The sequence below is a fragment of the Eleutherodactylus coqui genome, chromosome 6 (assembly GCF_035609145.1).
Source record: "Eleutherodactylus coqui strain aEleCoq1 chromosome 6, aEleCoq1.hap1, whole genome shotgun sequence".
Taxonomy (NCBI): domain Eukaryota; kingdom Metazoa; phylum Chordata; class Amphibia; order Anura; family Eleutherodactylidae; genus Eleutherodactylus; species Eleutherodactylus coqui.
In genome coordinates this window covers 33,700,676-33,725,252 of record NC_089842.1, presented here as the reverse complement: position 1 = coordinate 33,725,252, position 24,577 = coordinate 33,700,676, and the positions used below count along the sequence as shown (strand labels likewise).

General features: G+C 46.6%; 1 protein-coding gene across 4 annotated transcripts in view; it reads right to left on the bottom strand.

Moving 5' to 3' along the window:
- The window catches only part of LOC136632018 (NACHT, LRR and PYD domains-containing protein 3-like), a 1,080,175-nt gene that overhangs the window by 20,505 nt on the left and 1,035,093 nt on the right, over positions 1 to 24,577 (bottom strand). For all 4 annotated transcript variants that reach the window (XM_066606558.1, XM_066606556.1, XM_066606554.1 and 1 more), the window contains exon 8: positions 15,927 to 16,097. In XM_066606558.1, coding sequence (XP_066462655.1) covers positions 15,927 to 16,097 — 171 coding nt within the window. The remainder of the gene's footprint in view (positions 1 to 15,926; positions 16,098 to 24,577) is intronic.

The following is a 24,577-nucleotide window of genomic DNA, read 5'->3' as shown; positions in this document are numbered from 1 at the left end:
TAGACTCCTCAAAGTTTCCAAGGACCTGGCAGATGGCTACCAACCAGGCCCACTCTTCTGTAAATAATTGAGGAGGCTGACTAGCACTACGCCGCCCATGTTGGAGTTGGTATTCCACTATAGCTCTACGCTGCTCATAGAGCCTGGCCAACATGTGGAGCGTAGAGTTCCACTGTGTGGGCACGTCGCACAGCAATCGGTGCACTGGCAGATGAAACTGATGTTGCAGGGTGGCAGCGTCCGTCTGGGAGTTGCGGAAATGTGCGCTGACCCGGCGCACCTTTCCGAGCAGGTATGACAAATGTGGGTAGCTTTTCAGAAAGCGCTGAACCACCAAATTAAAGACATGGGCCAGGCATGGCACGTGCGTGAGGCTGCCGAGCTGCAGAGCCGCCACCAGGTTACGGCCGTTGTCACACACGACCATGCCCGGTTGGAGGCTCAGCGGCGCAAGCCAGCGGTCGGTCTGCTTTGTCAGACCCTGCAGCAGTTCGTGGGCCGTGTGCCTCTTATCTCCTAAGCTGAGTAGCTTCAGCACGGCCTGCTGACGCTTGCCCACCGCTGAGCTGCCATGCCGTGCGACACCGACTGCTGGCGACGTGCTGCTGCTGACACATCTTGATTGCGAGACAGAGGTTGCGTAGGAGGAGGAGGAGGGTGGTTTAGTGGAGGAAGCATACACCGCCGCAGATAGCACCACCGAGCTGGAGCACGCAATTCGGGGGGTGGGTAGGACGTGAGCGGTCCCAGGCTCTGACTCTGTCCCAGCCTCCACTAAATTCACCCAATGTGCCGTCAGGGAGATATAGTGGCCCTGCCCGCCTGTGCTTGTCCACGTGTCTGTAGTTAAGTGGACCTTGGCAGTAACCGCGTTGGTGAGGGCGCGTACAATGTTGCGGGAGACGTGGTCGTGCAGGCCTGGGACGGCACATCGGGAAAAGTAGTGGCGACTGGGAACTGAGTAGCGCGGGGTCACCGCCGCCATCATGCTTTTGAAAGCCTCCGTTTCCACAAGCCTATAAGGCAGCATCTCCAGGCTGATCAATTTGGCAATGTGCACGTTTAACGCTTGAGCGTGCGGGTGCGTGGCGGCGTACATGCGCTCGCGCTCAAACAGTGGCACTAGCGACGTCTGGACGCTGCGCTGAGAGACATTGCTGGATGGGGCCGAGGACGGCGGAGGTGAGGGTGTGGGTGCAGGCCAGGAGACGGTAGTGCCTGTGCCCTGAGAGGGGGGTTGGATCTCAGTGGCAGGTTGGGGCACAGGGGGAGAGGCAGTGGTGCAAACCGGAGGCGGTGAACGGCCTTCGTCCCACCTTGTGGGGTGCTTGGCCATCATATGCCTACGCATGCTGGTGGTGGTGCCTCCCCAGCTGATCTTGGCGCGACAAAGGTTGCACACCACTGTTCGTCGGTCGTCAGGCTTCTCTGTGAAAAACTGCCACACCGTAGAGCACCTTGACCTCTGCAGGGTGCCAAGGCGCGAGGGGGCGCTTTGGGAAACAGTTGGTGGATTATTCGGTCTGGCCCTGCCTCTACCCCTGGCCACCGCACTGGCTCGGCCTGTGCCCACACCCTGACTTGGGCCTATGCGTCCTCAGCCGCGTCCACGTCCTCTAGGCCTACCCCTACCCCTCAGCATGCTGTATTACCAGTAATGCAGAAACAGAACGCTGTAATTAAATGTGCCGCTTATTGTCCTGTGGTTGGAGGCTGACTTTGCTTACGGAACGCCAGGAAATAATTTGGCGCACGCCTGCTGTAACACTTAGCTGGCTGCGTATGATTTTGTAGAACTACTACAACCATCACACACAGACCCAGAACACTGAGCACAGTCAGAGGCAGGCCAAATAGATTTTTTCCCACAAATTTTTTTGCAAAGGCCCACTGCCTATATTCAATCAATAATATGTCTTCTGTCCCTGCCTAAGCACTTCTGTCCCTAGAGTGTGTCACAGAACTGCAGAGTGTTGCACTGTGAACTGCAACACAGCGGTGATTTCAGAGCCCAGACAGAGCCAGGAAATAATTTGGCGCAAGCCTGCTGTAACACTTAGCTGGCTGCGTATGATTTTGTAGAACTACTACACCCAGCACACACAGACCCAGAACACTGAGCACAGTGACAGGCAGGCCAAATAGATTTTTTGTCCAAATTTTTTTAGCAAAGGCCCACTGCCTATATTCAATCAATAATATTAATATGTCTTCTGTCCCTGCCTAACCACCACTTCTGTCCCTGGAGTATTACTGCAGGGCGCAATGCTCTGCACGGCCGATATACCAAAAAAAAAAAATGTGCACCACTGCAAAAAGCAGGCTCCACAGTACTGCACACGGTTAGATGTGGCCCTAAGAAGGACCGTTGGGGTTCTTGAAGCCTACAATAACTCCTAACACTCTCCCTATAGCAGCTCCAACACGATAGCACTTTCCCTCAGCTATGTCAGAACGCATCTGTGGCGAGCCGCGGGAGGGGCCGATTTTTATACTCGGGTGACACCTGATCTCGCCAGCCACTCACTGCAGGGGGGTGGTATAGGGCTTGAACGTCGCAGGGGGAAGTTGTAATGCCTTCCCTGTCTTTCAATTGGCCAGAAAAGCGCGCTAACGTCTCAGAGATGAAAGTGAAAGTAACCCGAACATCGTGTGGTGCTCGTTACGAGTAACGAGCATCCCGAACACGCTAATACTGGATCGAGCATCAAGCTCGGACGAGTACGTTCTCTCATCTCTAATAATAATCACATAAAAAAGTCTATTAGCAGCAGTTTAGCTGTGCCTGACGCTTGAACGAGAAGATTAGAAGTCAATAGGAGGATTTCTGCCAAACAGCAGCGGTGCCGCTATACCCCGCTGTAAACTTCGGTTAGTCCCCATGGGAATTAGGGGGAAGCCCCGAGAGTGCAGTTCATCTCCCTGCAGGCTCCCATTAATTGCCGCAGGGACTAATAGGAGTTTTGCAGCAGAACATTTAAAATGTGCTTCTGGGCAGCAAGTTTCCAGTATCACACTGTAGGAAGTGGGGAATTCCTTCAACTCCACTGCTGGGCAATTCCCCAATAGAGGGGGAGGGGGGGGGGGGGGCGACTGCTTCCACCTCTCTCCCCAGTATCTAGTTACCCAAGGGATTTCCCTACAGCTGAGAGAGAGGGTGGGGTTAGGGGGCTTCCCTGTGAGCAGGGGCAGGGCTAGAGGGATCTGCACTCTAGCCCCTCCCTTTAGCACCTCTCACATTAAACTCCCTGGGATTAGCCCTCTTGTTCCCCCTTCTCTCTCTAGCCCCACTCCCTCTTTCTCTGCACTTTGGGGATATCCCTTAGGGATCATTGTAGCCCCGCCCACTCTCTCTCTGCACTATGGGGATATCCCTCAGTGATCCTAGAGCAGGGGGAAAGAGAGCGGTGCTATGGGGGATTAACCCATAGCAGGGAGAGAGAGAGCAGGACTATGGGGGATTAACTAATTCAGGGACAGAGTGAGGGTACTGGAGCATCTTGTCTCCACCAAAAGGATGGGTGGAGACCTAATGAATGACACTTTCCACCCAGTTAATGCTCCTAAGCTCCTGATTGGCTTGGGTGACAGTTTGGCATGGCTGGAGGGTTAGGATTAGGGTTAGTGTCTGTCTCACATAATCTGCCCTCTAGCCTCCAGTCACTGTGCAGGGCGCTGCCTTCGCCCCTGGCTCCTCCACCGCTGTCAGTGTCCCTGGAGGGCAAGCAACTTCACTTCCATTCCACTGTCAGTATAGTGGTCGAAAGCAGGGCTCCCCAGCTTCATTTGTGCTGCCGGGCTCTCGGCTGCAGGGCTCTCCCGCTCTCAGTGCCGACAGCAGCCGTGGCAACAGCACTCTCAGGTTGCGGTCACCTTCAACTCATGGACCCGTCGCCGCAGGCAAGCTTGCTGTCAAACTCCATGCCGCAGCTAGGGGTGTAAAGAGGCCATTCCCTTTCAGTGTTGATGCCCAACCCTTGTTTCCACCCACTTCCGGTGGGGACAAGATGCACCAGTACCGAGAGAGAGTGGGGCTACGGGTTAATCCCCCATAATCCCTCGCTCTCTCTATTACGGGGAAATCCCAAAACCCTGCCAGGCTTCTTCTCTCTTTCCTCCTGTAAAAGCTTTGCTTTTTTAGGCAACATACTGCTCCAGTAAATGCATGATTTTTATGCATGTGAAGCTCCAGTCTCCTGCTTGTGAAAAATTGCCCGCTCATGTGATTTTTAGTGCAGTAAAGCTGCGATTTTACGTGTCTATAAAGCACTAAACCATGCCTGTATGAAAGAGTCCTATAGCATTCATTGTGCAAAATAAATAATGTGATAACACTATTCTTGGAGTCACCACGATTTCGGTGATACCAAGTTATACAGGGTTTTTTTGTCTTGCTATTCTTGTACTTACTGTAAAACCTCTGTCGTCCGTATCATTGGGAACAAAGGTTTGACTGTGGGTATAGCTACTACCACTTGATGGCAGTCATTAAACAACAGAAAAAGTGTTGGCTCCTCCAACTAGCTATACCAAGCCACCAAGCTAATCAGGTTGTATGGAAGTAAAAGAAGCAGCCAAGTAGGTATAACAGGAAAAACAGGACTTGCACCATCCTCAAAAGCAAAAGAAAGAAAACTCTGACTAGGAGAAAAAATGCAATAAATAAAATATACGCATACTGGGTGGATGCTGAATGAACAAAACGGGAAACAGATATTACGGTAAGTACAAAAATCTTGTAAAAATATTGGGGAGCACAACTTTGACCGTGCAACTTTTAGGAGCAATCCGTAGGAAGAATATATCATGATGCATGCGGACAGCCCACCGCCGTCTGTAAGACTCTCCGGCTAAGGGTGGCTTCACATGAGCGTGTGCGTCCATAGGTGTGCACGCCTGTATGTGCAAAAACACTCGTGTGTGATGGTCCATGCAGTGCCTTCAACAGAGCCGACGGCTGCAGATGCAGCTCCATTGAAGGCAATGCGTGCATTCCCCATGGTGCACGCACGTCCTATCTTTACAGGTGCATGCCTGTAAAACACGGACATGTGAACACACCCTAGGGAATGCAGTGGTTGTAGTAGACAAGTGTTTTTGTGCACACGTATGCACGCACATAAACACGCTCCTGTGAAGGCACCCTTAGGAAGGCGTCCGCTAACATAAATGTATGCACCTGATAGACCTTTACAAAGGTGTACATAGACGACCATGTGGCAGTCTTACACACCTGCAGAGCTGTGGCCCCATTATGAATCACAGATGGCGCATTCCACTTGAGCAGTGGGAGCATCATCACCTGAAATGGAGGCGCCCTACCTCCTGCACAATAGGTTTCGCCCACCAAGAATCGTATCCAGTAAGAAATGACAACTTTAGAGACCAAAAGGCTCCTTTTAGGGCCATCCAGAATTTCCTCCCCTTTAACATAGTTTGAATAACTCGCTCCTCAAACCGGCGTGTTCTCAAGACTGTGTCCTCGACCGCCACACTGTTAAGTGTAGCATGGACAAACGGGTGGAAAAGGAATCCCTGTAAGAGAAGATCTTCTCAAAGAGGGAGGTGCCATGGGGCATCAACAAGAAAGTCGACAATGTCTGCATAGCACACTTGTCGAGGCCAATCTTGGGCTAGAAGAATTACCGGTTGCCTGGGATTAGTGAAAATGGAGGAAAGACATACAGGAACTGAAAGCCCATTCGTGGGTATATGAGCATGCCTATGACTTCAGCCAGTGGATCCGGAAACTTGGCTACGAAGACCAGTAGCTTGCGAATGATCCTGGATGCCATCAGATTGACTTCTGAACAACACCACCTCAGGCATATCATCGGAGAAACTTTAGGATGTAGCTCCTATTCTTCTGGATTGACTGTTTCTCCACTGAGGAAGTAAGCTATCCAATTGTTTACCCCCGGTATATGCAATGCTGAAAGATCCGGAAAGTGACTCTCTGCTCAGGCTAGAATTCTGTCAGTTTCCTCCATGACCATTAAGTTGCAGGAACTACAAGGAATCCACATCTTTTTCCCCAGCTGGAAAGACTGGTGTCCGTAGTGAGTACCTGCCACTGAAAAGGCAGAAAGAAGCGCCATAGCTAGAGTAATGAGGAGACTAACAACTAAGTGCATGCTGAATTTGCCGCAAAACATGGATCCACTGAACCAATGAGCCCATCGATCTGTTCCACCTTCGATAGATAGGCCCAGTGGAGAATCCAAGAGTGAAATTGGCTGAAGGAACCACCACAAAAGGAAGAGACTATCAATCACAGCACTCTCATGCACTTGCAAACGGACACCCATTTTGGTGTTATTAAAGGGAAACCCTGATTCTGAAGTTGACGCTGTTTCCCCAGTGGCAATAGTACCAAGGCCTGAACCGTGTTGGTACAGAATATAAGCCCAGAATATTCAGAAGCTGTGAAGATAGAGGGATAGAGGGACAACTTGGGATGGTTAATCAATCAACCAAACCAGGACAGCATATCCAGGGTAATAAAAAGACTTTTGTGGTTGGCCGCTCTGGACAGGGAGTTTGTCAGAATGTCGTCAAGATATGGAATGACTACTATTTCCCTGGCATAGAGGAAAGAAAGCACAAATACTAAAACCTTTGTAAACATTAGAGGAGATGTAGCAGGCCCAAAAGGAAGCGCTGTTAACTGATAACGATTGAACTGAATGGCAAAATGGAAAAAAGATTGGTGGGTTTGATTAGAATATGAAGATAGGCATCCTTGATATTGACGGATGAAAGAATCTTCCCCTGCTCCATGGATTCAATGAACGAGCTTAGTAACTGCATGCGGAAATGCTAGACCTTTATATACTGATCCAATTTTTTTCAAGCCCAGGATGGGTCTGACAGATCGATCCTTTTAAGGCACTCTGAACAGGTTGAAATAAAAACTCAAAAGCATTGGAGAGTATGGACAGGAATGATGATGCCTTGAGCCACAAGATTGTGTACCACCTGAATGTAGGCTTAGCCCCTTTGAGGAGGCCTTAGAATGTTTGAGCTGAAAAAGGGTCAGTAGGATGGTTTAAAAATTCTATGGTGTAACTTGAAGACATGACTTCTGGGTGAACCACATCTTCCTAAAAAAGGAAAAAAATTAACCCCCACCCTGAAGAAATCAGTGGGGGTTGCCGGTTAAACAGTGGACTTTGTTAATTACTATTTAGGAGGTTGAGACTAAGGGCGCCAAGAGGGTCTTGGCTTAAGTAGGGCCTATGCTTTTGATCTTTTGCGGTCTTTTTACTGTCTGCAAACTGGGGACTAGATTGTGATTTGAACAAAACTGCAACCTTTTTCTCTGTATGGTTCGCAATCATCTTGGCCTATTTTGTAGAAGGTGGGAACTTTTCCCACGGGTGGCATCAGCGATAACTTCATCTAGTTTGGCACTAAAAAGCCTGGTAACAACAAAAGAAACATTTGTTAAAATCCACAGCGTGTGGTAATTATTGAGGCTGCCATAGCATGTGCCAAACGTTTGGCTACGTCAAGGGAAACATCACAAATAAACTTTCCTGCCTGGCTAATCTGATAAGCAATATCCACCAATTCTTCCACCGAGGAATAGAAATAAACACACCTGCTCGGCTGCTTGGCCCACTCAACTGTGACCTTGCAGACACAGGTAGAGGCGAAGGAATACATAATATCTAAACACTTAGGCATAATGAAGCCATTTTATAGGAATATTCCGGTTCCTGACTAAGACATCATCAAAATGCTTATTTGGGGAAAAAGTCTTGCGAGAACGTCTGGGGTGTCTGAAAGGAAAAGGATGTTGCAAACGCAGTCAGATATTTATCTGAAATCAGAAAGATACTTATTACTGCCGTAATTTGGTTATCCACCATCGTTGAGGGTTTGGAATCCTGTTCCATGTCCATTTCGGAGTCAGAGGGAGATGCAAATACCTCACTCTCTGATCGACTACTGTATCTAGGGAAATCTTCAGGACGTGCTCTATGAGGTGCTGAATGAGAGGATGAAGCCGAGAACCCAAATGATAAACTAGAGTGATAAGACCTAAACATATTACATGGTCTTCCCCGAGCAGATACCTGCAAAAAAGATGCTATCATCAGATATATTCTGTGCAGGCTTGTCAAGAATTGCAGTGAATACCCCAAAAAGGTCTGAAATCATCAGCAATAGGGAGCGTGCTCACTACAGCTCAGCAATCTGATAGGTCTGAACAGAAGGGGTGCGAATAGAAGGATCTACAATCGCCTGCCATCACAGTTAAGACAAAATGGATCCAACTGTCCTCATGCAAAGGTTTTACAGCGAAAACACGCATAAAACTAGTGCTAAAGCTGCTGGCTTAATTTAACAAGCACTTCTTCCACCCAGAACCTGCTCCCCTATACACTCACTGCGCCACTACACTATTTAATAAAGACTTCTAGGAGTCGAAACATCATTTTATGAGTCTGGAGAAATAAAATAACTTTTTATATGACACCACAGAGGCTGCTACATCTCTTCTTCTACAAACTGCCAATATATGGGTTTATTTGGACCGGACCCTGATGAGTGACTTTGCATAACCTGTCTGGCTCATTGTGGAGCAATAAGATTGTGCTGCTGCTATGCATTTTTTTCTACACTACAAAGGTAGTCAGGCAGAAAAATTCCGTCCCTGACCCAAAAGTAAACGGAGGACCAGCAGAATGTGGAGAGCCCCCTAAAGCATATAAAAAGAAGTAGCATAGTGCAGCGATTTCCCTGCTTACATCTTGGGTGCCAGCTGTTTCTCACAGCTGATACCCGGCAGAAACAATTCCGATAAGCTGCGTGGCTCATCAGAGCTATTAACCCTTTAAATGCCGCTGTCAATTCTGAGAGCAGAATGTAAATCCCTGCAATGATGTTTGGGGGTCCCGATAAGATCGCAGGGAGCCGTGTGGGTGTCATGGCAGCTTGTATCTCCCACAGGTCTCATTGTGTACATGTATAATTTGTACCTCCCACAGGTCTCATCCTGTACATGCATAGCTTGAACCCCACGTCACATCCTGTACCTGTATAGCTTGTGCCCCACATGTCTCATCCTGTACATGTAAACTTGTGCCCCCCACGTCTCATCCGGTACATGTATAACTTGTGCCCCCATATGTCTCATCCTGTACATGTATAATGTGTGCCCCCCCACGTCTCATCCTGTACATGTATAACTTGTGCCCCCAGATGTCTCATCCTGTAAAGTTTGTGCCCCCCCCCACGTCTCATCCTGTACATGTATAGCTTGAACCCCCCGACGTCTCATCCTGTACACGTCTCTAATACTTATCGTAATTCCTCTATCCTGCAGGCTGGATTAGAGAGAGCGTCCATCAAGTCACTGAAGTGAGGACCAGACAGATGGTTTACAGAGAAGTCAAGTGTCTTCAGGGACAGGTTATCCCTTATTCCAGATGCCAACTGGGTGCAGGACGTGTGGTAAAAAGATGAGGTGAGGGTGACCCATCCAGAGAACATTAGTATAACATCTGTACTTGGTGAATGTGGAGAGAGAATGTCCCCGGCTGTTAGTAACCCCCATAAGTGTCATCACTAGAAGCCGTCTCTTTTGTGCGGTGGATGTCAGGAATGGCGGCAGCTATATGATATGTCCACTGACACCTAATCCATGGTCTAGAAATATAGAATCCCTGAGTAATGTCTTCACTTTATGGCATGTCACAAATCAGTGATTATTGCAGCACATGAATGTACAATAGTCATAGATCTGTATGGAGGACCTTGTATCAGCGGTCATCAGCAACTGAGAACTCTCCTTCCTCAACTATGCATTGTAGGGCTCAGTCTGTGGCTCCTGTGTCCTCCATTCACCTCCGGTCTTCTCATTATTACATGTCACACATGGCTCTGCTCTGACTAATAGGACAACACTGAAGTGTACCGGTCACAGCTGCTCACCTGGTCAGGAGATGCTAAATACTCTGTGCTGCTGTGGACCTGACATGGATAGTGAGCAGTAAAGCAGAGCTGGGTGTATCCTGTGATCCCCATGTCTGACTCTTGTCCCCCACAAGTGGCACAGGATGTTGGCACTATGATGGTGGGCAGTGGATTTTATTAGTCTCCCTTAGATACAGATACCAGTACTACTATATATGAGGAGTAGAATGTAAATGTCTATACTCAGCCGCTCAGATGAAAAATATAATTTTTTGAAGTGACACAAAACCTTCTCTTGCCAGTCCATTAGGTGGGGGCAGCAGAGGAATACTGGTGGTGGGACTCTGATCCCACAGCATCTCAGCAAACAGTATAGGATTAGACACACTGCTCAAATTACTGAATCCTGCAGGATAGGATTAGATACACTGCTCAGAGTACTGAATACTGCAGGATAGGATTAGATACACTGCTTACAGTACTGAATCCTGCAGGATAGGATTAGATATAGGGGCTCAGCAGACAGTATCCCTTAGCATAGGATTTGATACACACCTTAAAAGACATTATCACAGGATAGAATTAGATACGGAGGTTTAGAAGACTGTATTACACAGGACATGATTAGATTTAGCAGCTCAGCAGATCGTATCACACAAGAAAGGATTAGATACACAGCCCATTAGAGAGTTTCACACAAGATATTAATAGTAATCTTTATTTATATAGCGCCAACATATTCTGCAGCGTTTATAGAAGAGGGGGAACAGACAGAAGAAACAAATCCATGGTTACATGTCGTAATGGATTGATGGAAACAGTAGGGGTGAGGGGCTCCAACAAGTTTACGTACTACGGATAATGGGGGGCAACAAAAGGTAAAGGGGCTGGAGATGTGCATAATATGGCGAGGTGGAGAGTGAGGGGTGCTATACACATAAACAATGGTCAGACTTAAACCGTGTGGTGGCTGAATCGGTATGACTGCAGGGGCGGTTGATTATGGGTAGTGGGATTGCAGTCAGCAGGACAGGGAGCATGTTATCAGGCGGAGTACAGAGAGGTTTGTTTAGGGGATATGGTATGCCTCCCCGAAGAGGTGTGTTTTTACAGCACGCCTGAAGTTTTGTGTGTCGGGAATTGCCTGGATAGTTCTTCAAAGTGCGTTCCAGAGGACTGGTGCTGCTCTGGAGAAGTCTTAGAACCGGGAAAGAGAGGTCTGAATTAAAGGGGAACTTAATCTGGTTTCAATAATGGAGTGGAGGGCGCGGGCTTGGTGATGGATTGAGATGAGGGAGGCAATGTAGGGCGGCACTGTGCTGTGGAGAGTTTTGTGGATGAAGGTAGTGATTTTGAATTGAATTCTGTATTTGACGGACAGTCAGTGCAGTGACTGGCACAGAGCACAGGCGTCTGAGTAGAGGTTGAACAGGAAGATGAGCCAGGCTGACACATTCAGGATAGAGGGGGAGTTGGAGTCTAGTGCAGAGCCGGCCGATCAGCAGGGAGTTACAATAATAAAAGTCCAGCGTTTTGAGCGTGTTTATGGCGAGAAAGGGACAGATTCTTGCGGTTCAGGTGACATGTTCAGGCCAGAGATTAGATATAGGGGGTAAAGGGGGAATAGAACCCCACACAGCAGGTATGCTGGGAGCTATGGTCCCGACACGGAGTTGGAAATATCAGGATGAAGTGGGTTAGTAGAGGATGGAAACACCAGCAGGTCAGTTTTTGAGAGGTTCAGTTTTAGGTAGAGAGAGGACATAGTGTTACAGACAGCCAACAGACAGCCGGTGGCATTCTGGAGGAACAGCGCTGTGATGTCACGGGAGAAGGTGTATAACTGGGTGTCGTCCGCATGGAGATGGTACTGATAGCCAAAATTTCTGAGGATTTGTCTAATATTGCACAATCAAAAAATGGGAAAAGCCAGCAGCACAGCAGTATTCACTCCCACACACTTGTTCACTCCAGGGAGGGCCTCCAGGGGTGCACGCTCCAATGAATCCGTGACTCCTTGGGTCCAAAATAAATATCAGCAAGACATAGGTAGTAGAAGCAGCACACCAGAGATTGTTTTCCTTAAAAGTTATATAGCACAAAGGAGTGCTTCTTTTATTTAAGTCTCAACATAAAAAATGCGACGTTTCAGACCCATGTGGGCCTTTCTCAAGTGCATATGAACCAAACTGACTAGCTTGGTGCCTGCAGGAGAGATATAGCTAGTGGGATTAGCCAACACCTTTTCTGTTGCTTGGTGTTCACCTCCAAGTGGCAGTGGCTGTGTCTCACAATGATATGGATGAGAAAGAAGTTTCATTTTAAAGATTTCCTTCTGTGTCACAGCTTTCCAAGAGCCATAGAATTTTTTTTCCCATTACTGTAACTCTATGGGGGCTTGTTTTTTGTAGGAGGAACATTTTGATCACTTTTTGTTTCATTTTTTTTCTAGAGATTAACAAAATCTGCAAATCCGGGATTTTTTTTTTTTTTTAACTGCATTCAACGTGCGGTATAAATATGCTAAATTAATCATGCCGGCCAGTAGATTATGTCAATACAAAATTTATATAGTGGGTTTTTGCTTTGTAACTTCTTCATGCTTTAAAAAATACAATAAAAATTATGTCTACATTCCAAGACCCCTAACATTTTTTTTTTTATTTTAACAGTGCTGTTTAAGCTCAGTCTCATGGGCGTTTTTTCCTTGTAATTTTTTTGTGCAAAACACATTTGTGTGACCGAAGCGGGCGGCACGCAGGAAAAAAGCATTTGGCCGTTTTTTTCCGTACAAAAAGTGCGCTGTCTGCGATCCCATGTTGCGGCCTTGACAGTTGCAGCAGGGGATTCCTTAGATGTGAAACCCCTGGATGCTGTCGCATCCAGGGGTTTCACCTTTGGTCAATGGGGCCAGCAGCAGCCCCACTGACATACAGAGAACATCGCAATCCTCTGCTACAGCTGTGGCAGAGGATTTCTTAATCTCCTCAGGGAGTACCCTTGTCACTGAACACTGTGACAGCATTGTCATAGTGTCCAGTGACAACGGGACTCCCCGCGGAGATGAAGAAATCCTCTGTCACAGTTGTAGCAGAGAATCGTGATGTTCTCTCATTGAATCCAATGGAGCCGGCGATAGCATCCAGGGGTTTCACATTCAAAAAACACAGATGTCGCAGTTACCTGCGTTTTAAAAAACTATGTCCTATAATTTTCGCCGCAGGCATTTTTGCGCATGTAAAATTCGCACATGTGACCGCTCCCATTGAAAATCATTAATTCTATATAGATGCGGAATGCAAACTCCACTGACAGACGTGGACTAAAACACCCGTGTGACTGAGCCCTTAGCAGATAGTTTATCCAGGAACAGTTGTACTTTTTAATGGCAATAATTGTTGATTTATGCAATGTTTTGATCACTTTCCATTATGTTTTATGTAAGGCGAGATAGTCAGAATTAGTTATTTTTGACAAGATTTTTGTATTTTTTTATGGCGTGCCCTGTGCAGGGTAAATAATGTCTTAACGCTTTACTCTGGGTGATTACGAATGCAGAGATTTAAAATGTGTTTTTTTATTATTTTAAATTTTTTAAATAGTAAAAGGGGGAAAGGGTTTAGGCATTTTTATTTTTTTACTATTTTTTTAAAACCTTTTTTAGCTTTCTTACTTTTGTCCCACGAGGGTACTTTACTATCACCATATTTTCATTCTTCTAACACACTACAATACTTCAGTATAGCAGGGCACTAGAAAGCCTATGAAGCGGAGTTTCATATGCCACCATAGCTGGCAGGAATGGAGGCTATATTCAAGCCTCCGGGTGCCATGACAACCCAGTGGGACCCATGAACACATCATGGGGATTCTGATGGGTGAGAGAAGGAGAACCTCTCCCTTTGTCAGCATTTAACATGCTGTGGTCATACTAACTGCAGCAGTAAAGGGTTTTACAGCAGTAATCTGTAGTTTCCATGGTCCAGGATGTTAGAGCAAGGGCCAGATGGTCATCTAACAGCCCGGCACCCATTCCCTCTGGCATGGGTCTCCAATACCAGGCTTCTGATGCACTGCAGTCCAAAGACTGCAGAATAAAACCATACAAAAGTAGAAGTGAATTCCACGCTTGCTTGAAAAGTATAAGAATGCATATTCTTCCTTTACTTATACTTTTCAAGCAAGCGTGGATTTCACTTCTACTTTTGTATGGAATTGCTTATTGCCGAGCCTGGACCGGAGGCAGGTGAACCCGCTTGATGGAATAGTTGATCGTGTAATATACACCAAGTGTGTAAGCTAACAGCACAGCACATTATACACAGTGTTTGTCCCACAGAATAAAACCACTGGACGACTGCCAACAAAAAATGTATTGCTAGGCAGTCAATAAAGGGTTAAGCACAGACTACCAGAGTTTTCAGGGTGTTGTGTTTCCAATAGGTTTTATGGTATTTCCTGAGTATATTTAATCTGTCAGGCCCATTAAGGACTTCTGTACACTTGTGTTTTTCTTGCACGTTTTTTTTCACGCGTTTGTCAATGGGACTTTCTAATGTTAAAAACGCATCGCACAAAAATTGCAAAGCACCAACTTGCAATGGGTTTTTAACATTAGAAAGTCCTATTGACAATCGCGTGAAAAAAAAGCGCAAGAAAAGCGCAAGTGGATGTGAGCCCTTATGAATATGCAGTAGAATCTCCTTTGTGATGTTTCTGGTCATGTGACCTTGTAGTGAACTTCTGATTTGGTGCGTTTTTTACATATGTGGCAGGATCTATGTGTCAAACAATATGATGTGAGACGCATGAAGCTCCTGAACACATCTTGTGTTTGTGTATCAGTTTAAACATCTTGGATTTTACTTGATTATTAGTACAGAATTCTCCCTCATGCCATGAAGCTGCATCATTCGTCTTTGTTCTGTGTGTGATGTCCCCTAAGGAGAGCAATGAGGGACATATTGATAACAAGGGGCGTATTCAGTCTCCGTGGGTTAGTGCAGCACCAGCTGTAATTACACCATAGAAAGAAGTGATAGTAGAAGACAAGAGACATTAGTAGTGATGTCATATATCAGAGTGCAGTTAGCGGATTATCTCAGGCATAACAAGAGTGCGCAGCATAAAACAGGATACAACCCATGTAATCCCCCCACATCTCATCCTGTACATGTATAACTTGTACCCCTTCTCACATGTCTCAAACTGTACATTTATAACTTGTGCCCTTCACATGTCTCATCCTGTATATGTTTAAATTATGGCACACATATGTACAGGATGAGACAGGTATAACTTGTGCCCACATGTCTTATCCTGTCAATATATAACTTGTACCCCCATGTCTCATCCTGTCCATGTATACAGTAACTTGTGCCCTTCATATGTCTCATTCTGTACATGTTGAATCCACCTCTGTATGTCTCATTCTCAGGGTTCAAACCCACAACCTCTTATATTCCAGTCAAGAGCTCTATCTGCTAGACTATCAGAAATTGGACAATTCCATTGCTGAAACCCAGCCTTGTTCTACACTTCCCTAATTCCTGCCTCCTGATCCCCCCCCCCCACCCTTTGTTGCTAATTACACTTCCTTTATAAGCCTTGCCTTGCCACTCCTTCAGTGCATGATGATTGAGCTCTCAGCCTATAATCAAGTCCCACTGCTCCTAACTCCTCTGTTACTACAACTGCAACGTCCTGCTAATGACCTGGCTTCCACTTGACTACAATTCCTGCCTCATCCTCTGTACCGCAACCGTGACCACCTGATAACGACTTGTCTTCCTCTTGACTACTCTCCAGTCTGTCTTGGCTACTACACCTGGGCTCCAATCCAGCGCCGATAAGACCTTACACTGATACTGTACAAGAATAACTTGTGCCCCACATGTCTCATCCTGTACATGTATAACTTGTACCCCCCCACATGTCTCATCCTGTACATGTATAACTTGTGCCCCCACATGTCTCATCCTGTACACATCGCTTATACTCACTTCAATTCTTCTATCTTGCAGGCTGGACTGGACAGAGCATCCATCAAGTCACTGAAGTGAGGACCAGACAGATTGTTATCAGACAGGTCAAGTTTCTTCAGGGACGGGTTATTCCTTATTCCAGATGCTAACTGGGTGCAGGATGTGTCTGGTAGATTATTATATTTCAAACTGTAAGAGCAAGAAGATGAGATGAGGGTGACGCATCCACAGAGCATTAGTATAATATCTATACATGGTGAATTTGGAGAGAAAATGTCCCAGGCTGTTAGTAACCCCCATAAGTGTCATCACTAGAAGCCCCCTCTTGTGTGTGGTGGATGTCAGGAATGGCGGCAGCTATATGATATGTCCACTGACACCTAATCCATGGTCTAGAAATACAGAGTCCCTGAGTAATGTCCTCACTTTATGGCATGTCATAAATCAGTGATTATTGCAGCACATGGATGTACAATAGTCATAAAGCTGGATGGAGGACCTTATGTCAGCAGTCATCAGTGGCTGAGAGTTCTCCTTCCTCCACTGTGTATTGTAGGGCTCAGTCTGCGGCTCCTGTGTCCTCCATTCACCTCAGGTCTTCTTAGTATTACTTGTCACACATGGCTCTGCTCTGACTAATAGGACAACACTGAAGTGTACCGGTCACAGCTGCTCACATGGTCAGGAGATACTAAATACCCTGTGCTGCTGTGGACCTGGACATGGATAGTGAGCAGTAAAGCAGAGCTGGATGTATCCTGCATCCCCCTTATCTGACTCTTGGCCTCCACAAGTGGCACAGGATGTTGGCGCTATGATGATGGGCAGTGAACTATATTAGTCTCCATGAGATACAGACACCAGAACTTCTATAGCTGCTGAGATGAAAAATATAATTTATTGAAGTGACACAAAACCTTTTCTTGCCAGTCTGTTAGGTGGCGACAGCAGAGAAATACTGGTGGTGGGACTCTAGTCCCACAGCATCTCAGCAAACCGTATAGGATTAGACACACTGCTCAGATTACTGAATCATGCAGGATAGGATTAGATACACTGCTCAGAGTACTGAATCATGCAGGATAGGATTAGATATAGGGTCTCAGCATACAGTATCCCTTAGCATAGGATTTGATACACACCTTAAAATACATTATTATAGGATAGAATTAGATACAGAGGTTCAGAAGACTAGCAAGAAATGATATGTCGGACAAAGGCTGCGGCGACAGCCGAAACGTTGGCATCAAGCCCTGGCGTGGCTATAATAAAGATGGAATCCTTTTAACTCTATACATCAAGGTATTTGGGAACCCTGTTTTGCGGCTCCAACATATCATTTTTTTGCTGGACTTTATAGGAGTCACGGATCCAGACTCCTTTTGTGAGCCCGCATCACACACGAAAAGGAGCCTCCCTTATTTGATAAGGTACGCACAAGTGCTGTTGGGTTTGCATTATGAGGTTCAGATGACTGTATTACACAGGACAGAATTAGATTTAGCAGCTCAGCAGGTCGTATCACACAAGAAAGGATTAGATACACAGCTCAGTAGAGAGTTTCACACAAGATATTAATAATAATCTTTATTTATATTGCGCCAACCTATTCGGCAGCATTGACAGAACATGGGAAACAGAAACAAGAAACAAAGATACAAAACCCACGGTTATATGTAGTAATTGATTGATGGAAACAGTAGGGGTGAGGGGCTCCAACGAGTTTACATACTATAATGGGGGGAAACAAAAGGTAAAGGGACTGGAGATGTGCACAGTATGGCGAGGTGGAGAATGAGGGATGCTATACACATAAACAATGGTCAGACTTAAACCGTGTGATGGCTGAATTGGTATGACTGCAGGATGGGTTGATTTTGGCTAGCGGGGATTGCAATCAGCAGGACAGGGAGCATGTTATCAGGCAGAGTACAGGGGGGTTTGGTTTAGGGGATATGGTATACCTCCCCGAAGAGGTGTGTTTTTAGAGCATGCCTAAAGTTTCGGAATTGCCAGGATAGTTTGGCAAAGTGCGTTTCAGAGGACTGGTGCTGCTCTGGAGAAGTCTTGAAGGTGGAAAAGAGGGGTCTGAATTAAAGGGGCACTTAATATGGTTTCATTAGCGAAGGGGAGGATGAGGGCTTGGGGGTGGATTGAGATGAGGGAGGCAATGTAGGGCGGCACTGTGCTGTGGAGAGTTTAGTGGATGAATGTAGTGAGTTTGAATTGAATTCTGTATTTGACGGACAGCCAGTGCAATGACTGGCACAGAGCACAGGTGTCTAAGTAGCGGTTGAACAGGAAGATGAGCCAGGCTTCCGCATTCAGGACAGATTGGAGGAGGAGGTGGAGTCTGGTGCGGAGGTGGCCAGTCAGCAGCGAGTTACAATAATAAAAGTCCAGCGTTTTGAACGTGCTCATGGCGAGAAAGTGGCGTATTCTTGCGGTGTAGGTGACATTTTCGGCCCAGAAATTAGATATAGGGGGTAAAGTAGAGATAGGGGTCGAATATAACCCCAAGACAGTGGGCGTGCTGGGAATTATGGTGCCCCACACAGAGATGTAGATGTCAGGATGAAGTGGGTTAGTAGAGGGTGGAAACCCCAGCAGGTCAGTTTTTGAAAGGTTCAGTTTTAGGTAGAGAGAGGACATAGTGTTAGAGACAGGAGACAGACAGTTGGTGGCATTCTGGAGGAACAGCGCTGTGATGTCACGGGAGAAGGTGTATAACTGGGTGTCGTCCGCATGGAGATGGTACTGATAGCCAAAATTCCTGATGATTTGTCTAATATTGGCTGTGTAGATGAAGAAGAGGATGGGGGCGAGGACCGGGCCCTGGGGCACCCCAACAGCAAGGGAAAGAGGAGAACAGGGGGCCAAGGACTAAGCCCTGGGGAACCACAACAGCAAGGGGAAGATGAGAAGAGGTGGAGCCTGCAAAGAAGACACTGAAGGAACGGTAAGATAGGTAGGAGGAGAACCAGGAGAGAACAGTGTCCTTTAGTCCAATGGAGTAAAGCATACTGAGAAGGAGTTTGTGGTCAACAGTGTCAAATGCTGCGAAGAGATCGAGGAGGATCAGTAGAGAGTAGTCTCCCTTCGATTTGGCTGTCAGTTCGACACTTTTGTAAGGGCGGTTTCTGTCGTTGGCCCACTTAGACATGACCTTGAAGACTGGTCTGAGAGCCAAGCCGACTGCCTGTCACGTACACGTGAATCTTTCTGTCACATACATCCTGAAATGCCAAAGTGTCGGCCGCAAGAAGAGTGGTATGTTTTGACAAAAGGGACAAAGGTGGATCCACTACTGCAGAAACTGACCATTTCCTCACAAGATCCTCCGGAATATGGATACATAATATCTAAGCATTTAGGCATAATTAAGCGTTTTAGGGAATATTCCATTCTCTTCCAAAGATGTCATCAAAATCTTCATGTGGGGGAAAAATCTAGGACCTGGGGTGTCTGTAGAAAAGCAATGTTGCAAACACAGTTGGAGACTGATCTGAAATCTGCAAGATATCAGTTACCGCTTTAATTAGGTTATCTACCATCACTGAGAGTTTGGAAACCTGTTCCATGTCCATATCAGAGTCAGAAAGAGATACAGATACCTCACCCTTCGATCGACTACTGTATTTAGGGGAAACTTTGGGACGCGCTCTAGGAGCTGCTTAAAGAGAGGATGAAGCTGGGTACCCAGATGATAACCTAGAGCGATAACATCTAAAGCTCTTACGAGCTCTACCCCAAGGAGGGACTGCAAAAAATATGGTGTTATCAGATATATGGTGTCCTGGTGGGCTGGGCATGCGGTCCAGCCTGTCAAGAAAACTTGCCGCGGATATCCAAGAAAGGTCTGAAATCCACAAAAACATGTCCACCCTGACTTGGCGATCTGACAGGACTGAATAGGAGAGGTGCCAGTAGAAGGATCTACAACCGCCTGCTACCCCAGAATACAGTTGAGACAAAATTGTTCCAACTGTCTACATGTAAATTTGGTTTTACAGCAAAGACACGCATAATCCGTATGTCTGATTTACCCCTGTCTTGACTCCTCTACACTGGTTTTGACATGGCACCAGACAAAAAGCATGGCAAATAATGGTACAAGGCAAGTAGCAAGTGGAAAGCTGACCACCAGGCATGGCTTACTCATCAGCAGTTTTTTTTTCTTTGGAGTTAATAAGAATGTCATATTCAATTTGTGTCTCAGCCTTCCAGTTTCTCTTGTGGAGTCAGTATGCCTTCTTACATAGTTCACGACTCCTGCTGTTTAAAGAGGCCTGAGGTCTGGCAGGAAAATCTCAGCCCTCACCCGTACATAAACTGGGAACCTGGAAGTGCCCACCCAGCCAATTGGAGAAGCTTGTCCATCCCTTCCCTGCACCTCACACCACCAGGCAGGATGCGTGAAGCCCCCAAAGGCACATGAAAAGCAGCAGCATGAGAACGAATTACACTTGCATTTGTCAGGACCAGCTCCCCCCTCAGGTTCCCATCAAGGAGCAGTACAGGTGTGGCTGTTCCTCTCAACTTGGGAAGGGGGGGAAGAATACTTACTTTTGGGAAGACCATACTTACACATCGTATCACTCATTTATTGGGGGATAACATTTGCTTGTGGTCCCAGAAAAGTCTGGTCCAGAACACGAACTCCATGGCTCTGGCAGTGTCTCTTCCAACACTCGCTAGCCTTTAAAGAGCGAAGAAATGTTGGAGTGTACCGAAAAAAAGAAGGGGGACCCTATGGCTGATGGACCATGTTCAAGATATTACCTGAACACACCACCTTTTCTTTGAGATTAACGGCCTACAATAGAAGGGATGAAACTATTCTGTTTGCCCACGTCAGCGGGGTAAAGGGGGAGCTCTGCCTCCTTGTATATCCTGGGTCCAATACGATACTGAAGATGGACAAAGAGGATGTCTGCCCCCTGTGGACACTAATCTAATACTGACTAGCTTGGTGGCTACAGGAAATATATAGCTAGCTAACACCTTTTCTGTTGCTTAGTGTTCACCTCCAAGTGGCTGTGTCTCCCAATGATATGGACATGAAAGACATTTTATTTTAAAGATTTCCTTTTGTGTCGCAGCTTTTCAAGAGCCATAGATTTTTTTTCCCCATTGATGGAGCTCTATGGTGGCTTGTTTTTTGTAGGATGAACATTTTGATTACTTTTTATTCCATTTTTTTCTAGAGATTAACAAAATCTGCAATTCTAGCATGTTATTTTTTTAACTGCATTCAACGTGCGGTATAAATATGGTTAATTAATCCTGCCGGCCAGTAGATTATGTCAATACTAAATTTATATAGTGGGTTATTTTTTGTGCAAAACGTATGCTTTCAAAAAATTGTGTAACGCAGAAAAAAAAGCTCACTTCGCCACGTTTTTTCCACACAAAAAAGCACTGCCCGCTATCCTCTGCCACGGCTGTGACAGCTGCAGCAGGGGATTCCGTGGATGCTGTCACATCCAGGGGTTTCACCTTTGGTCAATGGGTCCGGCAGCAGCCACACTGACATACAAAGAACATCGCAATCCTCTGCTACAGCTGTGGCAGAGGATTTCTTCATCTCCGCAGGGAGTCCCCTTGTCACTGAACACTGTAACAGCATTGTCACAGTGTCCAGTGACAATGGGACTCACCGCAGAGATGAAGAAATCCTCTGTCACAGCTGTAGCAGAGAATCGCGATGTTCTCCCATGGAATCCAATGGAGCCGGCGCAACAGCCGGCTCTATTGAAAGCAAAGGGCTGCCGGCAAGCCCTGCGGTGATTTACGGGGAAGGGCTTTAAATATAAGCCCTTCCCTGAAAATCATCCCTAAAATGTGTAAAAAATAGAAAAAAATAAGTAGGGCTCAGGTGCGTCCAGCCAGGTCTTCTCCTGCACTGCTCTGAAGTGATTTCAGCAGGCAGGGATTTAAAATTGAATGGGTCAGTGCTGCCTCTGATTGGCTGAGCGCAGGGACCAATCACAGGCAGCTCTCAGCTGTCATTTAATAGCAATACTCACCTCTCCGCAGTTGCAAAAAAATTGCGTGAAAAAAAATGCGCAAGAAAAACGTAAGTGGGTTTGAGCCCCTATGAATATGCAGTAGAATCTTCTTTGTGATGTTTCTGGTCATGCGATCTTGTTGTGAACGTCTGATTTGATGCGTTTTTTTTACATAGGTTGCGCATCTATGTGTCAAACAATATGATGTGAGACACATGAAGCTTCTGAACACACATCTTGCGTTTGTGTATCAGTTTAACCATCTTGGATTTTACTTGATTATTAGTGCAGAATTCTCCCTCCTGCCATGAAGCTGCATTATTCCTCTTTGTTCTGTGTGTGATGTCCCCTAAGGGCAGCAATGAGGGACATATTTATAATATGGGGCGTATTCAGACTCCATTGTTAGTAAAGCACCAGCTGTAAATACATCATAGAACAAGGGTGTCAAACTCATTTTCACCGAGGGCCACATCAGGCTTATGCTGACCTTCAAAGGGCCGATTGTAAGGCTGCCTGCAGACGGCCGGGTCGGATCCCAACCCGAGCCCCTGCAGGGATCAGCGCGGTACTTACCTGCTCCCGCGGCTCCGGCTCTGTGATGTGCCGGTTGCCCCTCACAGTAATAGAGCATGCCGCGATTAGCTTTCTGTGCGGGATTTCGCGTAGACAAATCGCAGCCATCTGCATAGGATTGCGTTTTCTAATGCAATCCTATGGCAGCTTTCATGGGCAGAAATTCTGTGGGAAATCCCGCCGTGGAATTTCTGCCTGTGTGCAGGGGGCCTAAGACAGTACAGTAAGGGCTTCTTCACACAAGCGTATTTGCGTACATAATATGCAGTGAATAGAAGCCATTGATTTCAATGAGTCATTCACATGATGTATATTTTCATACAGCATGACCTATTTTGTTGCGTACTACGCACCCCGATAGGCCATTGAAATGAATGGGCCACGCAAATACATGGTGAATGTGCAGGAAACCTGTGTATTCACTGCATATTTGCGCACCATTTTAATGGGTCCATCTGCGTTTTTTTTCTATGTACACAAATATACAGGCATAAGCGATTTTCGATTGCGCAAATACGCAGCGTATTTGTGCGACCAAAATACAATTACACCCGTGTGAACGAGCCCTAATGGTGACCCTGATAGTGGCCCCAGTAAAAATAACGACCCCACAGTGGCCCAATTAGTAATATTAACCCCCATAGCAATGTTATAATTATAAGCCCACCCCCAGTAATAAGCCCCCCCCTCAGTAATAAGCCCCCCCTCCGTAATAATAATCCCCCACCTCAGTAATAATAATAAGCCCCCACCTCAGTAATAACAATAAGCAGCCTCCCCCCAGTAATAGGCAGCCTCCACCCCTCAGTAATAAGCAGCCCCCCCCCGAAATAAGCAGCCTCCCACCCAGTAATAAGCAGCCTCCCCCCAGTAAAAACTACCCCCCACCAGTAATAAGCTCCCCAACCCATATACTTACCTCCTCCTTGCTGTCAGCGTCGCTCCCTCTCTGCTTGCTCTGAGCCCGGCGCACACTGTAGTCAGTGTGTAGCTCGGCACGCTTCCTTCCCGAGTCCTCTCCTGCAGAACTAATGAGCAGGGGACTTGAGGAGGAGGATTTTGGCTGCACAATGACGTCAGTGTGCGTAGGGATCAGTGGCAACAGCGTGATTACCAGCGGGGAGCCGCAGCACCCCAGCTGGTAATCGCTTCAGTGGTGATCGGCGCCGGCACGCCGCGGGCCACATAACATGAGGCAGCGGTCCGGATTCGGCCCGCGGGCCTTGTGTTTGACACATGTGCCATAGAAAGAAGTGATAGGAGGAGACGAGAGACATTAGTAGAAATGTCACATATCAGAGTGCAGTCAGCGGATTATCTCAGACATAACAAGAGTGCGCAGCATAAAACAAGAAAAAACCCATGTAATCCTCTCACATCTCATCCTGTACATGTTTAAATTATGGCCCCCACGTCTCATCCTGTCCATATATAACTTGTGCCCTTCACATGTCTCATCCTGTACATGTATAACCCGCCTTTGTGCCCCTGCATGTCTCATTCTCAGGGTTCAAACCCACAACCTCTTGCATTCCAGTCGAGAGCTCTCTCTGATAGACTATCAGGCCTTGTTCTACCCTTCCCAGTTCCCGCCTTTGTTCCTAATTGCACTTCCTTTATAAGCCTAGCCTCGCCACTCCTTCAGTGCATGATGATTGAGCTTTCAGCCTATAATCCAGTCCCACTGCTCCCAACTCCTCTGTTACCACAACTGCAACGTCCTGCTAACGACCAAGCTTCCGCTTGACTACGATTCCTGCCTCCTCCTTTGTACCACAACCATGAACACCTGATAATGATTTGTCTTCCTCTCGACTACTCTCCAGTGTCTTGGCTACTACACCTGGGCTCTAATCCAGCGTCAATAAGACCTTACACTGATCCTGTACAAGAATAACTTGTGTCCCCACATGTCTCATCCTGTACATGTATAACTTGTGCCCCCACATGTCTCATCCTGTATATGTATAACCTGTGCCCCCTCATGTCTCATCCTGTGCATGTATAACGTGTATCCCCACGTCTCATCCTGTACATGTATAACTTGTGCCCCACATGTCTCATCCTGTACATGTATAACTT